The 21,185-nt window shown below is 54.2% G+C and overlaps 1 protein-coding gene across 8 annotated transcripts; it reads left to right on the top strand.

Annotated features, from left to right (window-relative positions):
• Nucleotides 1-229: 229 nt before the first annotated feature.
• Nucleotides 230-9,668, top strand: CHRD (chordin). Of its 8 annotated transcripts, none has more exons than XR_003433415.1 (23): nt 230-787; nt 1,020-1,123; nt 1,601-1,730; nt 1,869-1,997; nt 2,094-2,193; nt 2,316-2,403; nt 2,759-2,900; nt 3,016-3,156; nt 3,241-3,323; nt 3,400-3,547; nt 3,705-3,811; nt 3,936-4,055; nt 4,699-4,855; nt 5,202-5,422; nt 5,861-5,974; nt 6,298-6,570; nt 6,649-6,742; nt 6,856-6,912; nt 7,187-7,290; nt 7,760-7,862; nt 8,436-8,590; nt 8,712-8,854; nt 9,205-9,316. XR_003433415.1 is itself a non-coding variant. In XM_027109980.1 (23 exons), exons 1-23 carry the CDS (start codon nt 640-642, stop codon nt 9,255-9,257), a joined length of 2,874 nt encoding a protein of 957 aa, XP_026965781.1. In that variant the 5' UTR covers nt 230-639; the 3' UTR covers nt 9,258-9,668. The 8 variants fall into 8 exon arrangements, 6 of the variants coding, with proteins under 6 accessions (XP_026965781.1, XP_026965771.1, XP_026965761.1 ...); XR_003433412.1 differs by having other exon boundaries at nt 9,202-9,310; XM_027109980.1 differs by having other exon boundaries at nt 8,752-8,854; nt 9,205-9,668.
• Nucleotides 9,669-21,185: the final 11,517 nt, after the last annotated feature.

Genomic DNA, 21,185 nt, shown 5'->3' with positions numbered 1-21,185 from the left:
GCCCAGGCCTCGGGCAGTCTCTGCCCCTCCCTGGTCTGGGGCTCCCATCCTGGGCCGGACACGCACCTCCTGGTCCAGCTTGGAGGGGGGGCTCCAGACCCGCCTCTCCTCCCCTCTTTGCGCCCCCTGGTCCCTCCCCTCCCCTCCCTCCCCTCCCTCCCCTCCCCCTCCCCTCCCCCTTCTCCTACAGCCCCTCCCTCCTCCCCTGCCCGGTTCCAGCCCCTCCCTCCCCTCCCCCATTCGCGATCCGGGCCGCTGCTGCTGGGCCGGACCCCCCGGGCTCAGCCCGGCCCCTCGCCGAGCCGCCGCCGCCGCCCCGTTTGCTGAGGAGGAGGCCCCCGGCCGGGGCGCCGGGCGCGGGGCATAAAACGGGCCAGAGCCGTCGCCCGGGGCACTAGAGCCGCGTACGGCCCGGGTCAGCGGCCGCCAGCCCGCCCGCGCTCCTCCCGGCCGCTCCTCCCGCCCCGCCCGGCCCGGCGCCGACTCCGCGGCCGCCCGACGAGCCCCTAGCCGCACAGCTCGGGCCCTGGCCCCGGCCCCCTCCCGCCGTACCGCCCCCGGCCCGGCCCTCCTCCCACCTCCCTCCTCCCTCTCCAGCTCCCTCCTCCCTCCCGCCTCCCCAGCTGTCCCGTTCGCGTCATGCCGAGCCTCCCGGCCCCGCCGGCCCCGCTGCTGCTCCTCGGGCTGCTGCTGCTCTGCTCCCGGCCGGCCCGCGGCGCCGGCCCCGAGCACCCAGCGCTGCCCATCCGGCCCGAGAAGGAGCCGCTGCCCATTCGGGGAGCAGCAGGTAGGTGGACGCCCCGGGGGAGGCGCGGGCGGGGAGTCCTGCTCGGGGCAAGTCTGCGCCCGCCCGGAGGGGGCGCCGGGTGCAGGTGGCTCAGTGCGGCGGGCGGCCCGGAGGGGTGGGCGGGGGCCGCGAGGCGCGTCGCGCCCGGGGACCCGGGGCCCGGCCGGCAGCGCCCGGGGCGGGTACACGGTAGGAGCGGGACAGCTGCCGCCAGCCAAGTCCGTCCCCGTAGGCTGCTCCTTCGGCGGGAAGGTCTATGCCCTGGACGAGACGTGGCACCCGGACCTGGGGGAGCCCTTCGGGGTGATGCGCTGCGTGTTGTGTGCCTGCGAGGCGGTGAGTGGACCCAATGGCCGTGGCCGGGGCCCTCGCGGGTCGGGGACCGCTGGGGTCTTGGGACGTCGGAGGGACTCGGAGTTGCTGAAGAAAGAGAAGTCAGTCTGCAGATACTGGGATATTTTTCTGAAGGAGGAAGCGGGGAGGAAGAGCCCCCTTCAAGTCTCAGGTGTTGCCTATTATTGATCACCCACTGTGTGTCAGGCTCTTTGCCAACTCCGTTTCGTCTGTCTCTCGCTTAACTCCTAGTACAACCATGCTAGATAGATACTATCATTACTCCCATTTTTCAGATAAGGACCCTACGGCCCATCGAGGTTAAGTAACTTGTCTAGAGTTATGCAGCTTGTATGTAGCAGAGCAGTCTCACCCCGTGGGAGGACCTTGCCCTGGTCCCGTGCCTCCTCTCGGCTCGCCTTTGAGTCTCACCAACAGCGTATTGCCCTCATTCGGTTTTCCCGTCTTCTCTGCGAGCAGCCTCAGTGGGGTCGCCGCGCAAGGGGTGCGGGCAGGGTCAGCTGCAAGAACATCAAACCCGAGTGCCCAACCCTGGCCTGCGGGCAGCCGCGCCAGCTGCCCGGACACTGCTGCCAGACCTGCCCCCAGGGTAAGGCCCGCTCCGCGGTGAGAGGAGGGCAGCAGGGCCACGATGCTTGGTCCTGGGCCACACGAATGGAGCGAATGGAGCGGCCAACTGGCCCTCCTCGTGCCCAGCTGAAACCCGCATCCCCCACCCCCGGTGCAGAGCGCAGCGGTCCGGAAAAGCAGCCAACGGGCCTGGCCTTCGAGTATCCGCGGGACCCAGAGCACAGAAGCTACAGCGACCGCGGGGAGCCTGGAGCTGAGGATCGGGGGCGTGGAGACGGCCACACGGGTAGGCAGGGGCTGTGCAAGTGAGGACCGGGGTCATGGTTGGGGTCGGGCTGCAGCAGCGGGTGACGGTACTAGGGATATCTTCCTTCCCTTACAGACTTCGTGGCGCTGCTGACGGGGCCAAGGTCGCAAGCGGTGGCACGGGCCCGAGTGTCACTGCTGCGCTCTAGTCTGCGGTTCTCCATCTCCTACCGGCGGTGAGAAAGGGGAAGGAGGGAGGAGGGGTCAGCTGGGGGCCAGGGAGGGAGAATTGGGGAGGCTGGAGGGGCTGCTTCTGGCTCAGGCTCGGAGTCCGTGCTCAGGGGACTCTCATTACCAGGCTGGACCGCCCTACCCGAATCCGCTTCTCAGACTCCACTGGCAGCATCCTGTTTGAACACCCTGCAGCCCCTACCCAAGATGGCCTGGTGAGATGATGCCGTTTATGAGTGCTTATCCAGTCTGGGCGCTGTGCTGAGAGCATGTTCTGCATTACCTGCTTGGGTCCTCACAACAGCCCAGTGGGAGAAAGGCACTGACATTATGATGCCCATTTTACAGATGAGGGAACTGAGGCTCAGTAGCAGAATGTGACTTGCTCAAGGTCACACAGCTAGTAAGTGGTGGAGCCAGGATTTGGACCCTGGCATCTGGCTCCAGGGCCCCTTCTCAAACTTCCTAGGAGGGCCTGGGGGCAGCTTCCCATATTCCTTCCTCAGACATGGGCCTCTCAGCAGGCCTGTCCTGCATTCTGAGTAGAGTCTTCTTATCTCTCTGTTCCAGGTCTGTGGGGTGTGGCGAGCAGTGCCTCGGTTGTCTCTGCGGCTCCTTAGGGCAGAACAGCTGCACGTGGCACTCGTGACACCCAGTCACCCTTCAGGGGAGGTCTGGGGGCCTCTCATCCGGCATCGGGCCCTGGCCGCAGGTGAGGGGAGCAAACAGCCCCTGGACGTGAAATTTGGAGTCTTCTCTACCCCCAGGAATGGAGTGGGCTGAGGAGGGGACTTTCTGGTGGGCTCTCATGGTCCTTTCTCCCCCAGAGACCTTCAGTGCCATCCTGACCCTGGAAGGCCCCCCACAGCAGGGCATAGGGGGCATTGCCCTCCTCACGCTCAGTGACACAGAGGACTCCTTGCATTTTTTGCTGCTCTTCCGTGGGCTGCTGGAAGCCAGGAGTGGGGGTAAGTGGAATGGGGGCAGCACATATGAGGAGGGTAGGGAGATCACCTATGTTTCAGAGGTATCCACATGTGCGGCTATTGCAGGACCAGCCCAGGTTCCCTTGCGGCTCCAGATTCTACACCAGGGGAAGCTACTGCGAGAGCTCCAGGCCAATGCCTCGGCCCAGGTGAGCAAGGGTCTGGCTCTTACTGCCACTGGTTCTGGCCTCTTGCTGTGCCCACCATACCCTGCTCTGCCCCCAGGAGCCGGGCTTTGCTGAAGTGCTGCCCAACCTGACAGCCCAGGAGATGGACTGGCTGGTGCTGGGGGAGCTGCAGATGGCCCTGGAGAGGGCAAGTGGGTCAGGGCTGCGCATCAGTGGACACATTGCTGCCAGGCAGAGCTGTGATGGTGAGGCAGGGCGAAGCCTGGTGCCCCGGGCACACACAACTGAGAGGCACAGAGAAGCGCCAGAGGAGGGGCTGGGGGGTAGAGGAGGGATCCTGGGGGCTGGGGGTGTGAATGGCCATGCAGCAAGCCTGCCTCCACCTGTCTCGCCCCTCTGCAGTTCTGCAAAGTGTCCTTTGTGGGGCCGATGCCCTGATCCCTGTTCAGACAGGTGCAGCTGGCTCGGCCAGCCTTACACTGCTAGGAAATGGCTCCCTGATCTACCAAGTAAGAGCTGGGGGATGGAGGAGGTGGGAGGGCAGCAGAGCAGGGCGGGGCTTTGGCCTGCAATGGTTCAGGGCCCAGGCCTTCTCTGCTACTCCAGTTTGCCCTCCCTGACCCTGCCCTCCAGGTACAGGTGGTAGGTACAGGCAGCGAGGTGGTGGCCATGACGCTGGAGACCAAGCCTCAGCGGAGGAACCAGCACACTGTCCTGTGCCACATGGCTGGACTCCAGCCGGGAGGATACATGGTGAGTGCTTCAGGCAGAGCAGAGCCGTAGGTCCCAGCACCAGAGCTGACAGTGCAGGGGGCTGTGGGAAGCCATGTTGGATGAGCAGGGATGTTCCGCGTCATTCACTCACTCACAGGCTCTCTCACTGATGCATTGATTCACTGGACACATTTTTTAGTGAGTCTCAGGCTAAAGACTGCAGTACAAAGAAAATCCGATGTGGCCCCTGTCTTCAGGAAGCTCATGTCAAGTGGAAGGAGTTATACAGGGAGACCAGTGCAGCAGATCACGTGATAGCAAACGTGATCGCAGTGGCTGCCGTTTATTGAGCCTTTCTATGTGTCACAAACTGTACTGGTTGTCTTGCGTCTGTTATTTTTGGCCCTCACAGTACTCATTTATAGATGGCGAAGTGAAGGATCAGAGAGATTAAATAACTCCTCAAGATGGTTGCATAGGTAGGAAGTGGCAGGGAAGGGACTTGAACCTGGGCCCGTCAGGTTCTTATCCAGTGTTACTGGTGTGAGGAAGTATGTATGGGTTTAGTGGGGGCACAAAACATGGAAAGGGTTCAGAATCTTGGGCTGGTGTGAAAGCTGAGGAGGGGTTCATCTGGGACCTGGCAGGCTACAGCTGGGGCTCACCCTTCCCTGCCCTCCAGGCTGTGGGTGTCTGCCCTGGGCTGGGTGCCCGGGGGGCTCATATGCTGCTGCAGAATGAGCTGTTCCTGAACGTGGGCACCAAGGACTTCCCAGATGGAGAGCTGCGGGGGCACGTGGCTGCTCTGCCCTACAGCGGGCACAGCGCCCGCCATGATAGTGAGTGCTCCAGGGGTCTGCCTGCCCTTTGGTGTCCTCTAACCTGTGACTCAGGCATGTGAGGGATGGTGCCAGAGGGCCAGAGCCTGGCATGGTGTCTTTCTCTGTGCCTGAGCTCCAGTTGGCATCTGGAGAAGGTGGGGATGTGTAGGGTGGCCCTGCCAGGAGACCCTCCCTGTTACCACACACGGTGCAGGGCTCTCACTTGCTGCTGCCCCAGCCCTGGGCCTGTGGACAGTGCCTGGCAGCTTGTGGAGTCCGTGCTGGGGGAGACGGGGAATGCCGGGATTGAGTCGCTGCTCTAGGCCACCTTCTCATCTGTCACCTCTCCTCTGTCTGGATCCAGCACTACCTGTGCCCCTGGCAGGAGCCCTGGTGTTGCCCCCCGTGCAGAGCCAGGCAGCAGGGCATGCCTGGCTCTCCCTGGATACCCACTGTCACCTGCACTATGAAGTGCTGCTGGCTGGGCTTGGTGGCTCAGAACAGGGCACCATCACTGCCCACCTCCTCGGGCCTCCTGGGATGCCAGGGCCCCGGCGGCTGCTGAAGGGATTCTATGGCCCAGAGGTGAGGACGTGTTGGTGGGAGGCAGTTTGGAAAAGATCTACTTTCTCGCATGAAAGGCTGTGTGGGCCTTTGGCAGGAGAAGCAGAGAGCAGGCAGCCTCAGGAGTCAGACAGACCCGGGTATGAATCTGACTCAGCCTTTTGTTATCCATCCTCTCTCCTGCATCCTACTCTGGTGGGATCTCTTGGCTAGTATGTAATATCCTGAACCTCCAGAGGGGTGTGTGGGATGGACCAAGCCCCCGACGTGGGGTGGGTTGCCATGGAATCGGGGCTAGAGAGGCCTGGCTTCTGAGCTCTACACCATCGCCGCTGGGCTTTGCTATCCTGGAGGCCTTACTTAATCTCCCCGGGCCTCAGTGTCCTTCCCCGCGAATTGGGAGTGGTAGGCTCAGCCCTAGAGGGCCTTGTTCCCGTCCCTGATTCTGTCTACTCACAGGCCCAGGGCGTGGTCAAGGATCTGGAGCCTGAGCTGCTGCGGCACCTGGCACAGGGCTCTGCCTCCTTGCTGATCACCACCAAGGGTAGCCCCCAAGGGGAGCTGCGAGGGCAGGTAGGCAGGCAGTGCGGGCTGGTGGGGATGGTCCAGTGTTGGGCTATCACTGTGTGCCTTAGTCAGTCCCTTGCTGTCTCTGAACCCCGGGGCTGGTAGAACCACACACACTCCCTCCTCGCTGGTCGGGAGGCTGAAGCCAGATGAGGTGCTTAATGAGGCTAGTAGCTGACCATCTGTCCTTGGCAGCTGGGATGATCGCCGTGGATAATAGCATCCTCCTGGGGCGCAGGGGCGCTCAGGGTGTCTTGGGCTGACTGGCCGCAGCTGGTGGAGACGCAAGGGGGAGCCCGGGCGCTGCCTCAACCTGCCTCTCCTCTCAGGTGCACATCGCCAACCAGTGCGAGGCGGGCGGCCTGCGCCTGGCGGCAGCAGGGGCCGAAGAAGTACGGGTGCCCGGGGCTCTGGATGCAGTGGTGGCTGAGGTGGCTGCGCTGCCCGCTGTGCTAGGCCCAGATGCCCCAGCGCCAGCCAAACCTGGTGGCCCCGGGCGGCTCCGAGACCCCAACACCTGCTTCTTCGAGGGGCAGCAGCGCCCCCATGGGGCTCGCTGGGCTCCTAACTATGACCCGCTCTGCTCGCTCTGCACCTGCCAGGTAGGAGGCCCTGGAAGGGCACACTGGGGCCTGGGTTCTGGGTCAGGATCGCAGTCAACCCCCAACCTCTCCCTGTAGAGACGCACGGTGATCTGTGACCCCATGGTGTGCCCGCCACCCAGCTGCCCAAGCCCGGTGCAGGCGCCGGATCAGTGCTGCCCTGTGTGCCCGGGTGAGTGCCCTGCAGGAGCGGAGAGGGTAATGGAGGGTCCACCGTGTGGGCGTGAGGCCTCTGCGGAGGGAAGGAGGGGGCCACCGTCTGCTTTCACTACTTTGGATCCACAGAGAAGCAAGATGTCGGAGACCTGCCGGGGCTGCCGAAGAACAGGGACCCTGGAGAGGGTGAGCAGAAGTGGGCGTGGAGGGGTAGGGAATCCAGAGGAGCTGTTGGGTGGGATGGGGGGGGGGGGGGGGGGGGGGGGAGTGTTTATGGGGGGGGAGGGAGGCTGAGGGGCACAGGTTACAAGTGACACCTGATAGACTTCATCAGATTCACTGGCCCACAAGTGGGCCCTGCGGTTAGACTACTGTGGGGTTGGCCTGAGGCTCAGTCCTGGGTTGTGGGCCCGGCCAATGAACTCAGTGCTAATGGCAGCTGGGCACTGTCCCCCACCAGGCTGCTATTTTGATGGCGACCGGAGCTGGCGGGCAGCGGGCACCCGGTGGCACCCTGTCGTGCCCCCATTTGGCTTAATTAAGTGTGCTGTCTGCACCTGCAAGGTATGGCCACCCAGTCTTCTGTGCTGCTGGAACCCAGCGGGTCTGCAGAGCGGGGAGGGGGCTGGTAGGAGAGGAAAGCCCTGTCTTGGTGAGGAGGGCTCAAGGATCAAAATAACTTGAGAAGAGTTCCCTGGGCTCTGAGAGCTGGCTTCCTATAAAGGAAAAGGGCACGGACTGATTGGGGTGTGAACTCTGGCTCTGCCAGCTGACTAGCTCCATGTAACCCTGGGCACTTTCTGTGCGTCCCTGAGTCTCACTTTCCTCTCCCATAAGCAGATGTGGTAGCACCTACCTTGCAGGGCCACAATGAGGATTTGAGTTCAGGTACATAAAAAGCCCCAGCCCAGGGCCTCTGAGTAAAAGGCCATGGATGTATTACTTTGGAGGTATGGGAAAGGAGAGGGAGGAAGCAGGAGGCTTATGTGCTCCTCCTTTTTCCTGATACCCCTCACTCAATGGATCCCTACAGGGGGGCACTGGAGAGGTGCACTGTGAGAAGGTGCAGTGTCCCCGGCTGGCCTGTGCCCAGCCTGTCCGTGCCAACCCCACTGACTGCTGCAAACAGTGTCCAGGTGAGGGGGGTGGGCACTGAGGCTTCTTGGGGCAGATAAGGCTTTTTGTCCTTGTCCTGGGTTGGGGCGGGGGGATGCATGGTGAGGGGATGCCTAGTGAGGGTGGATGGAAGGGATGTCTCAGCTAAATCAGTATTTACCCAGCATTGCTCTGTGCCTAGCCTGGAGCCAGGGATCTACACGCACTGGAAAGAATGTGCATGTGTTAGTGGGCTGTGATGGGATCCAGTTCCTGTCCCATCCATCCACCCATCCACCCATCCACCCTTCCATCCATCCATCCATCCATCCACCCATCCACCCTTCCATCCATCCATCCATCCATCCATCCATCCACCCATCCACCCATCCACCCATCCGTCCTTCCGTCCGTCTGTCCGTCCGTCCGTCCGTCCATCCGTCCATCCGTCCGTCCATCCATCCATCCATCCATCCATCCATCCATCCATCCATCCAAATTTATCACTTACTAAGTGCCAGAAACTGCTGGTGACAAATAAAACCTGGATGGCCCTCACAGAGCTCGCATCTACTGACCTCTCCCTCCTTCCCTCCTTCTCTCCCTGCCAACAGTGGGGTCAGGGGCCCACCCCCAACTGGGGGACCCCATGCAGGCTGATGGGCCCCGGGGCTGCCGTTTTGCAGGGCAGTGGTTCCCGGAGAGCCAGAGCTGGCACCCTTCGGTGCCCCCCTTTGGGGAGATGAGCTGTATCACCTGCAGATGTGGGGTAAGTGAGGGCTTGTGTGAGGCGGGCATTGGGGGCCTGGCCTGGGGGAGGGGAACTTCCCAGGGAGGGCAGGCTCCTGGGGTGGGCTTCCCCCAGGAGGCTGAAGGCCGCTGTGCCCCAGCACCTCAGGGACCCTCAGGATCTGGTCTGTCCTGCACCAGGCAGGGGTGCCCCACTGTGAGCGGGATGACTGTTCACTGCCACTGTCCTGCGGCCCAGGGAAGGAGAGCCGCTGCTGTTCCCACTGCACAGCCCGGCGGCGGTGTAAGTGAGGGGCCTGGGGCAGCAGCTCCAGGCTGCCTGTGGGACGCCTGGGGAGGGAAGGGAGCCCCTGCCGTGTGGCGGGAATAGCGCCCCCTGCTGCACAAGCGCCACCCCGTCCCCCGTCACAGCAAACTTGTGGACTTGTTCGTGATTACCTTTTCTTTAGGAATGAGATTTCTGACGCCCAGAGGAATCAGGCAGCTAGGCTAAAGTCATGCAACTGGTGTGTGCTGACGTGCTGAAAAAATTCTGATCTTTCTGGGACCAGAACAGAGGAGCTCTGCTGTGCCCTCCCTGCCACCCCACTCCCTCACTCCTCTTCTAAAGATCACTCCCTCTGTCTCCAGCAGTTGCAGACACCAGGACAGTTCCAGAGCTGGAGAAAGAAGCTGAAGGCTCCTAGGGAGCAGCCAGAAGGCCCCGTGACCAAGAGGATGGGGCCTGGGCTGGGGGAGGAGGGGCGCCGGGGACCCCGCATTCTCCTGCGGGAAACCCAGTGCCTTCGGCCCCTCTTTTCTGCCTCTTCTCCCTCCCCCACTACCTCTGGGAACCACAACTCCACAAGGGGGAGGGGTAGCCAGGGCCGACCAATGCCATGTCCACTCCAACTTCGGCCTTGTCGCTCTCTCGCCTCTGCCTTGGAAGCCCACCCCCTTTCCTTCTGTACATAATGTCACTGGCTTGTTGGGATTTTTAATTTATCCTCACTCAGCACCAAGGGTCCCCCCCACTTCACTCCTGCTGCCCCTGAGCTGAGCAGAGTCATTATTGGAGATTTTTGTATTTATTAAAACGTTTTTTTCCAGTCTTTGGGCTAGTGGTTGTTTCTTTGTGACCAGGGGCCTGAGTGAGCCCCAGTGGAGAAGGGTCTGAGGGTAGGCAGGGAGAGAGAGGGCCACCGGCTCCTGGGGCTTCCCTCTGACCCTCAGGGAGCGGGAAGAGACCCGGGGAAGGGGACAGGATGGCACAGCAGTGGGCTGGCATGCCCGGATTCCGCAGAGGGGCTTGGGCCGTCTTTGAGATGGAATAGAGCTTCAAGAACTCAGGCAACCTGAAGCAGGATTTGGACACTCGTTTCCAGTGACCTGCCCGGGCTGGCATTTCTGCTGAGTATTATAGTGTCTCAGAACTGTTGCTGGTAGGATGTAAAATTTGATCTGTTACCCTGGGGTCAGTCAGGCTCTGCAGAGAGTTTGACTGGGCTTCCGAGCTTCTCTGGCAGAAAGAGGTGGAAGGTAAAACAGGGGCTCTGGTCAGAGGAGAAGTGGGGGTGGTTCTGATACACCTGGGTTTTGAAGAGAAAACTCCCTCACGTACAGCCCTCCACTTTGCCACTTTTTACTTGAGAGTCACCTTTCAGCATTCTCCAGTGACTTCCCTTGGCCGTCTCTTATGTGCCACATTGGATTTTGGGTATGTCACACGATGAACAGCCATCGGAGCCATCGCATGGTGGCGCTGCTGGCAGCTGCCAGTTCACTTTGGGCCAAGTCCGTGTCCATGCGGGTATTTGAGTAATTTATGACTACAGACTGCAGAAGATGCCTCCTCAGGGCTGAGGGAGAAATGAGGGCTGGAGAGAGGCAGCCCAGGTGCTTACTGGGAGTGGGGAGTCCAGTGTCCGCCACCCTAAAATGCACGTCAGCTTCTCAACTTGTGGGAAAGCCTAAATAAGAGTTTGCATTCTAAACAAGAGTTTGTGGCTTTCCAAAAAGTTTCCGAACAACTGTTTCATTGCATTTCACCCTTAGTCTTTTATGAAAATAATGGGAGATAGAGAAACAAAAGTGTGACACCCCTGACACAACAAAAGGGACAGGAGGGGGTAATTTCATAAAGTAACACAATTGGGACAAGGAGGGTGTTCACCAGGCATGCTGGAAGGGGCACATTTTAGCTCATCAGATTTTAGGTAGTCAAAGAGGATGAGTGAAGGAAAAAACATAGAGCAAATTCTGGAATACTGGAGAGACATGGTTGCAGATGATAAAAGTGGAAAAATTCTTAGGGATCGTGAAATGATCATGGTGGTCTGAGAATGGAGTCGCCCTTATAACATTGTTTTGGCCTTGATATATGATCTCATGAACAAAGGGAGCTGCCAGAATTATTTCTGCTCATCATAAAAGTAAATCACTGTGAATAATTATGGTAATACACAAATGTGTGAGAAAGAAAGAAAAACTCACCTGTTAGAAAGAAGGAATTCTAACCCCTAGATAGCCACTATTAAGAAATCATTGAGTATTTTTCTGAGTTTTCCTTTGCCCAGCTGGAGCCCACTCTGGGTCCTGCCCCTGCAGCACCTCTGTTCCCGCTTGTGAAGGGGCTGTGATGCCTTCCTTGACCCAGTTGAGGGAATTTGTATGATCAACTCAGGAGCAGGAACACATGTAAATCTGCACAAATAAGGAAAGCAGGAGATTGCATTTAAGGGAAATCTGATCCTTTGCATTTAAAGTGGCAGGGGAGGGCTTCCCTGGTGGCGCAGTGGTTGAGAGTCCGCCTGCTGATGCAGGGGACATGGGTTCATGCCCCGGTCTGGGAAGATCCCACGTGCCGCAGAGTGGCTGGGCCCGTGAGCAATGGCCGCTGAGCCTGCGCGTCCGGAACCTGTGCTCTGCAACAGGAGAGGCCACAACAGTGAGAGAGGCCCACGTACAGCAAAAAAAATAAATAAATAAATAAAATAAAGTGGCAGGGGAGGCAAACCCCCAGAAACTCTGAAAAAATCCTCACCAAATCAAGGAACTTGGCAAGTTGATATTCAGTGATTTGATTTTCAGTGAATTGACCGGAGCCCACCAGTGGGGGCTGAGCTCCTCAGCTGATGGGAGTTGGGCAGGGCTGCGAGTTGTCCCATCCTCTGGGGGCAGTAGACGTCATCTGGTGGGGCTGTCTCCTGGTGGGCCAGGGCCCCAGCTGTCCCTTGGGAGGAGTCATTCACGTCTCTTCTTGTCCACTTTGGCTGGGCTGGATCCTGGGCTGAGACACAGCCTTCTTGTGAGACGCCATGCCTTTTCCTCCCCTTTTGGAGTCCCCCATGCCTGGCTGAGTCCCTGGCCCTACTGTGGGGACAGAGGCTCCTCACTCTCCATTTGTGCAGTGAGACAAGAGGGGGGACAGGCGGAGGTAGCAGGTGCCAGTGGGAGGAGAGTTGCAACAGGGATCCCACTGAGTCCTTCTCCATGCAGGGGGCGGTGAGGCTGCTGTCCGGGTACTGGGGCGACAACTGCCAAGTAGCTGGTGGACCTCATGAACCTGCCTGTTGTTGCTGCCACTTTCCTGGTGGCCCTGGTGGCCCTGGTGCTTACCATGGAGTCCTGGGGTCGTGACCAGCCCCCACTCTGAGGGGAGATGAGGGAAGATGACAGGAAAGCAGAGGCAAGTTTGTGTCTTTTTTGGGTGCTCTTTGGGAGCATTGGTGTTTGTATACGTGCGTGCGCGCACACACGTCTGAAGTGTGTTATGTGAGAGAGAGCAGAGCATCCACACCGCATCTGTTATTTTTATCCATGTTTGTTAGGATGTGAAGTTTTCAGCTTCCTTCATTTCTGTTTTATTCTCCCTTATGTGAATCTAAAAAAAAAGCAATGAACTTGTTCTTTAAAACTCAACCTTCTGTAGTCCTTTCTGCCTTCTAAGTGGGTAGCAGCAGAGACATATTCTTTTTTTTTTTTTTTGCAGTACTTGGGCCTCTCACTGTTGTGGCCTCTCCCGTTGCGGAGCACAGGCTCCGGACGCGCAGGCTCAGCAGCCATGGCTCACGGGCCCAGCCGCTCCGCGGCATGTGGGATCTTCCCGGACCGGGGCACAAACCCGCGTCCCCTGCATCGGCAGGCGGACTCTCAACCACTGCGCCACCAGGGAAGCCCGAGACATATTCTTTATACTGGTCTGGAGGGAGAGTTGGGGTGGCAGATGATAGTAAGCAGCAAGACAGGAGGCTACAGAGAAGGAAGGCCGGGGAGAAACATCCCGTGGAGAAACAGCAGAGGGCCTTTTGTCATGTACTATTTATCTCACAAGTAATCAATTTAATCACTTATCAATAGCTACTAATTGCATGCAAAAGGCACAAAATGATTCCTAGGGAATAGTTTCTTCCTTCCATCCCTATCCCATTGGCCAACCAGGTCCCCTCCCCAGAGACTCCCTGTTACTTATTTCTTGTGTATAAGAATGTCTCTTAAGAACAGGGTTGTCCAAGATCCAAGTTTAAGTTGTTTGCATTGTTGTGATACAGATCAGTGCTTTTCAGACTTTGATGTGCATATGCGTTACCTGGGAGTCTTGTTTCAATGCAGACTCTGATTCAGAAGTTCTAGGGTGGGCCTGAGATTCTGCATTGCTTACAAGTTCCCAGGTGATATACTGTTGGTCCAGAAACACATTGTGAGTAGTAATCACTCCACATTTTCAGCCAATGTGCCATGCTACTGTAAGTTTAGTCACTCAACTAGTATTTATTGAGCATTTTTCTGGTGCCAGGCCCTGTTCTTGGTGATGGGGACTCAGTAGTCAGTCAAGCTGGCTAAAAGTCCTGCCCGTGTCGAGTTTATAATCTAGTGAGGGAAGACAGACAATACATATAATAAGTATATAGTGTGCCAGAAACAGATGGAGCTATGGAAAAAATAAAGCAGGAACAGGGGAACTGGGAGTTCTGGGGGAGGAGGATCTGAGTGTAGTTTTAACAAGGATGACCACAGAATGCTCTGGTGAGGAGACGTTTGATTAAAGACTAGGAATGAGGGGAGAGGATGAACCATAGGGATATGCAATGATTTTTTAAAAAAGTTGTGAGTGGGCCTAAGTTCCTTATCAGGAGAGAAGGGAAGAGACCTGCCATAATTGTGAGATACATGTGAAATCAATATGTCAATAGATATCTAAATTCCGAGAGCAGATTCTGAGAAAAGGAGACCCTTGGAATATTAGGGAGAGAAGTGGACCTCCACAAGAACAGAGGATGAGGTCTTGATTCAATCGTATGAAATCTCTTCTTCTAACACTTGAATTATATACTATATAAAGATGAAGTATGACTAGAGTAAGTGTAAAAGAACTATCTACCAGCTGGTACAATTAGGTTACATACCTTAACGTGCCAGTTCTGCCTGCAAGTGTTTGCTTACAAGATACAACCCATTCAGGCACTTTTGAGTCTGGAAAAGGAATAAGGGAAGAGGTTCTATTCACAACGGGGAAGGAACCTTATGGCAAAATCTCTACCAAGGAAGAGGCTGCAATTTAAGTACATATCTTGTGGTTGGAAACGTTAGAGGCCAAAATGCCACATGAAACATGAAGAGGTTTTCAGGTTGGCAGACAAGTCAGGCTGTAGTTTGACATCTTACTGAATGCCACCTAAAAAAGCACCATGCTGGGAAACTCTGAGGAAAGGGGTTAATGTGGGAGAAAGGGAGCAGAGGGAAGGTGGTGGGAGTGGTACCTGGTGGACTCATCCTGGAAGGGTGGGCTCCAGATGTTGGACAAAAGATGCCTCATTCTCCCCAAGAAGCTGGAACCACACCAGCTTCAGCTTGTCTTCCAGAGGTGTGGGGAGCCTACCGGGTGAGAGGCCCAGCACCTCTCCTTCCGACCAACCCACCAGGTCCCAGGAGGTCTAAACCACATTTACTTCCAGGACTCATCCCCCTATCCCCCAACACAAATATTACTGCACCTGCTGGCTGATGCCTGAAATTCCTAACACAACTGGAAGATGGGAGTTTTAAAATGCAAACAAGTGGTTAAGATATTAGGTCACATGCTAAAGTAGAACTACCAGTCAACAAATGTAAATAATTAGCGTCATATCCTGTTCCTTTTTGACAAGGGGGTGGGTTAGAAAAAAGGTAGACTGAAGCGGGAGGTTGGAGGGAGACGGGGATTTTGCCGCCCACACTTCAGGCAGAGACATTGACAAGGGCCGGGCTATTTACCTTCAACAGCTTCGGGGAGGAATAGTTGCTGTGCGGAATTTCTGTCCTGCACATCTGTGTGCTCTCCCAGCTTAGCGGGAACTCGGCCACTCAGACATATGATTCACATCAACTGTGTTTTTCATAAGTTTTAGAGGCTTTTTTTAAAAAGCAAGGTTGACGTCATTATGAAGGAACTTTTTCTCATAGGTTCCAACCGAGGTACCACTGGAAATGGCACCAGGGAAGACCTTCAGAAGTCGCTTTTAAATTCTCCCTCCCCTCCTCCAGAGAGAGATGAATGAGAGGACTTCCTGACAGGAATAAAAGAAGTAGGGTTTTATTTTTGTCTGATCATAAATGTAATGACTCTTCAAGGATGAGTCCACATTCTTTATAAATGTAATGTTCTGTTTTGGCAAACAGAACAGTATAAAATGAAGGAAATTCAATGTTAATTACTTAATAAAATTAAAATGCCAACTCAGAAGTAATCCTCGTTTATCTCTGATTTTTTCCCTTATCTTTTCTTCTGCACATGAATAGACCATGACTTCCCTGAACATTTCTAATGGTATTTCTAGTGAACCATCTTTTTTAATTATAAAAATAATGTTTGCTTGAAGTAGAAAATTTGGTTAAAGAAAAAACCCAGGAAAAATTCTTTGCAGAGAATCCAAAGTTTTTTGAAGTGTTTTCTTCCCTCTGTGGGTTTTGTTGAGTTTACCCTGTGTTTATAGTTTTAGGTCCCTCTTTTCTTCACTTGGCCCTATTGTCACACATCTCATGAACTTCGGCCATGGATTGTCGGAGTTTGAAGAGAGACAGTGCCTGTTTTTGCCACGTCTGGGTGCAGCCAGACACGGAGGCCAAGGGACGAGCTGAAAATCTCGCAGCCTGAGAGCCGCGTCCGTGCGATAAACTCGGCCCTCGGTCCGGGTCCAGAGAGATAACTGCAGGGCAGCTACTTGGCGCCTCGGATGAAGAAGTGAGTTTGGACACCTATGGTGGCGCACAGTCGGGGCCAGCGGGAGCCATGCAGGCGCTGGGAAGTGGCAGTCAGAGGGAGGCAGGGATGCGCCACTGGTGGGGAGGGGCCGCTTCCCCAGGGTCAGTCAAAAGCGACTCCAAAGCTGGACTGAGCTCTCCCCGCGTAGCTGTGGTCACCTTAATAGTTTGCAACGTGTGTATTCATTTTAGTTGCCAAGAAGACTCAGCTGAGTGTTTGGGGCTCAGTAGATGACATTTTGTGAGGAGGAGGGAGGCAGTTGATGGGTTTGAGTGGAGGAGGAGGGACCTGGGGAACCAGAAAAGCCTGCTTTGCTAGTACCACTTCTGGTCACTTGACTTCCATCACCTCAGTTTCCTTGCTTTGGAAAACTTCCCAGAAATATGGCCAGTCTTGAACTAGCAGCAACTTAGTATAGTGGTTTGAATCCAAGGCCTTACGCTTTTTGATTATGTGACCTTGGGCAAGTCATTTGACATATCTGAGCCTCAGTCTCCTGAAAAATGGTGATAATACTGCTTAGCTGCATGATTGTTATAAGGACTATAGAAAAGGTCTGTAATGTGCATGACATATAGCTGGTACTCAGTGACTTCACTGCACTTGGATCTGACGGGTGTGAGAATCATTAGGGGGGTGGAAAGTGCTGGGCGTGACCATGAAAGGGTGAGGTTATTCCGGGGTAGAGGAAACTGAGTGCTCAGGTCTCCACTGTGTGATGGGAGGAAAGAAAATGACTACTGTGGATGTGACCACAGCCCTTCCACTGTCAAAGAGTCGTTCATAGCCAGCCTCATTCTCCCTCTCCTTTCCCAGCCCAAAGGAAGCATTCTTTCTTGCTGGGAGTGAGGCTAAGCCAATCTACCTAATCAAGTGGTGAGAGAGTCGGGGGCAGGTGGTAAGGTGAATGTGGAGGAGAGAGCAGCCCTGTACGTGGGGTGAGAGGGAAGAGGGCACCAGAGCGAAGAGATTCTAACATGTTGCTGTGGGCTCTGGGAAACATTATGAGTTTCCCTTAATGTTTTTCAAGATATGAATAGAGATGGAATTCCTTTTTCTGTGGTAAAATATATATAACATAAATTTTACCATTTTTAGGTGTACAATTCAGCATTAAGTACATTCACAATGTTGTGCAACCATCACCACTCTCTATTTCCAAAACTTTTCATCACCCCAAGCAAAAACTTTGTACCCATTGAACAATAACTCCCCATTCCCCCCAGCCCCTGGTAAACCTTCACTTTGCTTTCTGTCTCTATGAATTTTTCTCTTCTAGGTACCTTATAGAAGTGGAGTCATACAACATTTGCCTTCTGTTTCAGTCTTATTTCACTTAACATAATGTTTGCAAGGTTCATCCATGTAGTAGCATGAATCAGAACTTCATTCCTTTTTAAGACTGAATAATATTCCATTGTATGCATATTCTACATTTTGTTTATTCATTTCCCTGATGATGGGTATTTGGGTTGTTTCCACTTTCTGGCTATCGTGGATAATGCTGCTATCAACATTGGTGTCCAAGCATCTGGTTGAGTCCCTGCTTTCAATTCTTTGGGCAGCTGTCTAGAAGTGGAATTGCTGGATTTCGTAGTTATATGATGAATCTAATGTTTAACTGTGGATTACCTCTATAAGTGCCTTTGCCTGTGCATCTTTTGTTCTTACTGTGTTTCTCAAATCCTCTCTTTCGGTTATATCCCTCCCCCTCTTTCTTTCGTAACACTGATTTGTTGGAGAAACTGGCTTATTTGTCTCTAGAGAATGACCCACCTTCTAGATTTATGTATCGTCTCCTCGCGGTGCCATTTGATTTGCTCCTCCATCCCCTATGTTTCCTGCGAACTGAAAGTTAAATATAGAGTCTTGATTAGATTCTGGTTCTGGTTCATTTTCCACAGGAGCATTTCATAGGGGTTCTTTACGTTTCCCACTGGATCATATCAGGAGGCACAAATTCTACTTCTTCAATATAAATCTACTCTGAGAAGGAACAACCCAGGGACATGGCTTATGAGGATTAGAGTTCTCGGAGCTGCATTTCATGGGAAAGGAGTGGGGTTAGGATGTAACCGTCAGCAGCTGCAGTGCTCCTTCTTCAGCTTCCCTGGAAAGAGTGTCCTCTCTCCCACCCAAGCGTCCTTCAGGACCTGGCCTGGCCCAGGACTCTGAAATGAAGCTTTTGTAGCTTAGCTGGTGGGGCTGGAGGGGGGATATCTGCACCTTGGACAGAAGGGGAAAGTAAGGGCTGAGAAGAGAGGGCCCCGTGCCTATCTTTGGGCTTTGTAGTCAGCTGATGCCCAGGGAATATTTGTCTATAGTGATGATGGTCTATGGATGAAGTGAGGAAAGAAGGAAAAAGATATTTCAGACAAATGCTGGTAAGGATGTGGAGCAACTAGAACTCTCATACGTTGCTGGTGGGAATGCAAAACAGTACCGCCACTTTGGAAAACAGTCTGGTAGTTTCTTGTAAAGTTAAACACATGTTTATCATACAATCGAGCAGTTCCACCCTTAGGTATTTACCTAGTGAGATGAAAACTATGTTCACACAAAACCTTTGTAGGTGAATGTTTATGGAAACTTTATTAAAACTTGTCAGCAACTGAGAACAACCCAAATGTTTTCAACAGGTGAACAAGATGAACAAACTGAGCTACATCATCGCTGAAACAACACTACACGGCAATAAAAAGTAATGAACTACGAATACGTGCCACAACATGGATGAATCTCAAATTCATTATGCTCAGCAAAAGAAGCCAGTCCCCAAAGGCTACCTACTGTATGATTCCAGTCATATGATATTCTAGAAAAAGCAAAACTGCATGGACAGGAAAGAGATCAGTGGTTCTCAGAGACTGGGGCTGGGGGAGAGGTTGACTACACAGGAGCACAGGGAAGTTTTTGTGGGCGATGGAACAATTCTATATTTTGGTTGTTGTGGTGTTTACATGACTATATGCATTTGGCAAAAACTCTCCGAACTAAATACTAAAAAGGGTGAATTTCATTGTATGTAAATTGTACCTTAATACAAATTGGGGGAAAGACGGCAGTGTCGTGATCACTTGCCATTTTGTGGCTGCCAATCAAACCTTCCAGTCCTGTTAGCTCCTAACTTAGCTGGTGACCATCCAGTACAGAGACCACCCACTATGTCTGAATCCTCCACTCTGAGGGGTCTTGAAAAGAGGCTGGCTCATGGCCCATTGTGTAAACCAAAGGGACAACTTGTCTCTCTCTCTCTGGGACAGCAGTGAGTGGGCGGGTGAGTTGAGCTCAACCAATCAGATACCCTCTCCTGGGATTGTGAATCTTGAGAATTCATGACCAAAGGTTTGAGGATGGTGGTGGGTGAATTCTGTTGTGTCAATATCAGTGGTGCGTGGACAGGTGGTCCTGTGCTGAGACCTTGGCATTCTTCTTACTGCTCTGGAGAACTTCCCTGCTTCCTCCTCCTTAACCTGCCCATTCCTATTTTGCTTACAATGGCAAGCGTTAGTTTCTGTTGTTTGCCACTCACGAAACTCGATGATACAAATAGGGTAAGAACAGGTGGAAATGAGGAGACTGGAGAAAATAGAAGTAAAGATGGGAAGCAGGAATGAGAAAAGAAAGGTAAGTAGAGGCAGGTGTTCAAAGCTGAGGAATGAATCCAGGACAAGCCTGCATTAGGGAGGCCGGTCACCGGTACAAAGGGAGGGTGTCTAATTTGGTCCTGACGCTGCTCCATTGCAGGCAGTGTTACCCGGCCCCTCCGCCGCTGTGCTTTGTGGAGTTGGTGGTGTGCTTGGGGGTCTGTTATGGCAGGTGTGTTAACGTGCTCATTCTGTCCTTCCTGGTCTGGGGTAATGATACGGTGAGTAATAACGGCTGTCATTTATTAGGTGCCTGCCATGTGCCATGCACTCTTAATTTCATCCACAATGTCCTGGGGTAGGTACAATTATCCCCACTTTATAGAAGAGTAAACTGAGGCTTAGAGAGACTGGGCAAGGCATACAAAGACACACTCCGTATAAGTGGCTGAGCAAGGATTCAAATGCAGGTTTGACTCATGGACCATGGATTCAATGGGTCATTTCAGGTTTAAGTGAGGGGACAAGCTGTCCAAGTGTCCACAGACTCGGTGCCCAGAATCCAGGTGCCCTTGAGGAAGGCTTCACAGGGCCTCATCCGGTTTACAGCATTCTCTAGCAAGTCGTGTCTGTTTCACCATAGGTCTTTAAGAGGTCTGCAAGGGCAGAAATAGAGACACAGATGTAGAGAACAAACGTATGGACACCAAGGGGGGACAGTGGCCGGGGTGGTGGTGGTGGGATGAATTGGGAGATTGGGACTGACATATATACACTAATATGTATAAAATGGATAACTAATAAGCACCTTCTGTATAAAAGAATAAATAAAATAAAATTCAAAAAAAAAAGTGAAAAAAAAAAAAGAGGTCTGCAAGGTACAGATTCTGTAGAGCAGCATTTCTGACCTGGGGGCTTTTACAAACACCCACGCCCAGCCCCTAAACCAGAGTTTCGGGGGTTGGGGTCCTGGTGGCAACAGATTTTTAAAGCCCCAGAAGATTTTGATGCAGGAGAGGAATGAGGACAAAGACAGGCCTCAGAAGCACGGGCAGGAGGTGTGACTGGCCCTTCCTCGGCACAGAGCTCTCCCGCAGAGCAGCCAGCCATGCAAGGGTGCAGCAACTTCGGGATGCGTCCGTGGCCAAGAGCCGTGGTCGTAATGTTATATGTGCCCCTGAGAAGACTGTTCTAAGCTGGTGCCAGAGGGCTCAGAGATCTCCCATCGGAGGCTCCTAAGCCCCCCACACTTGTGGGTTCTGGGTAAAGTCATTGGTTTCCCCCTCAGTGTGCTGGGTCAGTTGCTGTCACCTGCCAAAATGTCGGGCCAATGCCTTTCCTGGTACCGTGTTTCTCTAGGTATCCTGGGACCAAGGATGGGAATGGAGACAGAGATGGGGGCTGGGGAGTCTCACTTAAATGAGGGCAGCTTCCTGAAGCTTGGGCTCCCTCTTCTCAGCTGCTGTTCTCACCATCTCTCTGCTCCATTGTCCCTTGCCTCCCATCTCCCTGCCATGGGCCTCTGTCCCTGCTGTTGGCTGGGACCACTGATCTCTGCCTCCTTGTGCACCTGCCCCTTGGTGCCGGCTGCCCATGCGGAGATGATGGCCACCCTCATCCTCTGTCCTTGAGTCATGGGGCACTGCTCACTCTTCCTCCTACACCTAGGTGTGCCTTGCCACCTGTCCCCAGATCTCCGGAGCTCACAGTCCTCCTATTTCAGTTTAGCTTTTTTTTTTTTTTTGTGGTACGAGGGCCTCTCACTGCTGTGGCCTCTCCCGTTGCGGAGCACAGACTCCGGACGCGCA

This window comes from Aethalodelphis obliquidens, unplaced genomic scaffold, assembly GCF_003676395.1.
Source record: "Aethalodelphis obliquidens isolate GAN/ISIS:26980383/991018 unplaced genomic scaffold, ASM367639v1 scaffold1, whole genome shotgun sequence".
Taxonomy (NCBI): Eukaryota; Metazoa; Chordata; class Mammalia; order Artiodactyla; family Delphinidae; genus Aethalodelphis; species Aethalodelphis obliquidens.
This window is presented reverse-complemented; position numbering and strand designations above follow the sequence as displayed.

Excerpts from the sequence above, each read along its gene's own strand:
- CHRD (XM_027109960.1), top strand. The coding sequence starts at position 640 with ATGCCGAGCCTCCCGGCCCCGCCGGCCCCGCTGCTGCTCCTCGGGCTG. Across the intron at positions 2,901-3,015 it reads GCATCGGGCCCTGGCCGCAG|AGACCTTCAGTGCCATCCTG; the intron begins GTGAGGGGAGCA and ends TTTCTCCCCCAG. Across the intron at positions 8,591-9,201 it reads GTATCACCTGCAGATGTGGG|CAGTTGCAGACACCAGGACA; the intron begins GTAAGTGAGGGC and ends CTCTGTCTCCAG.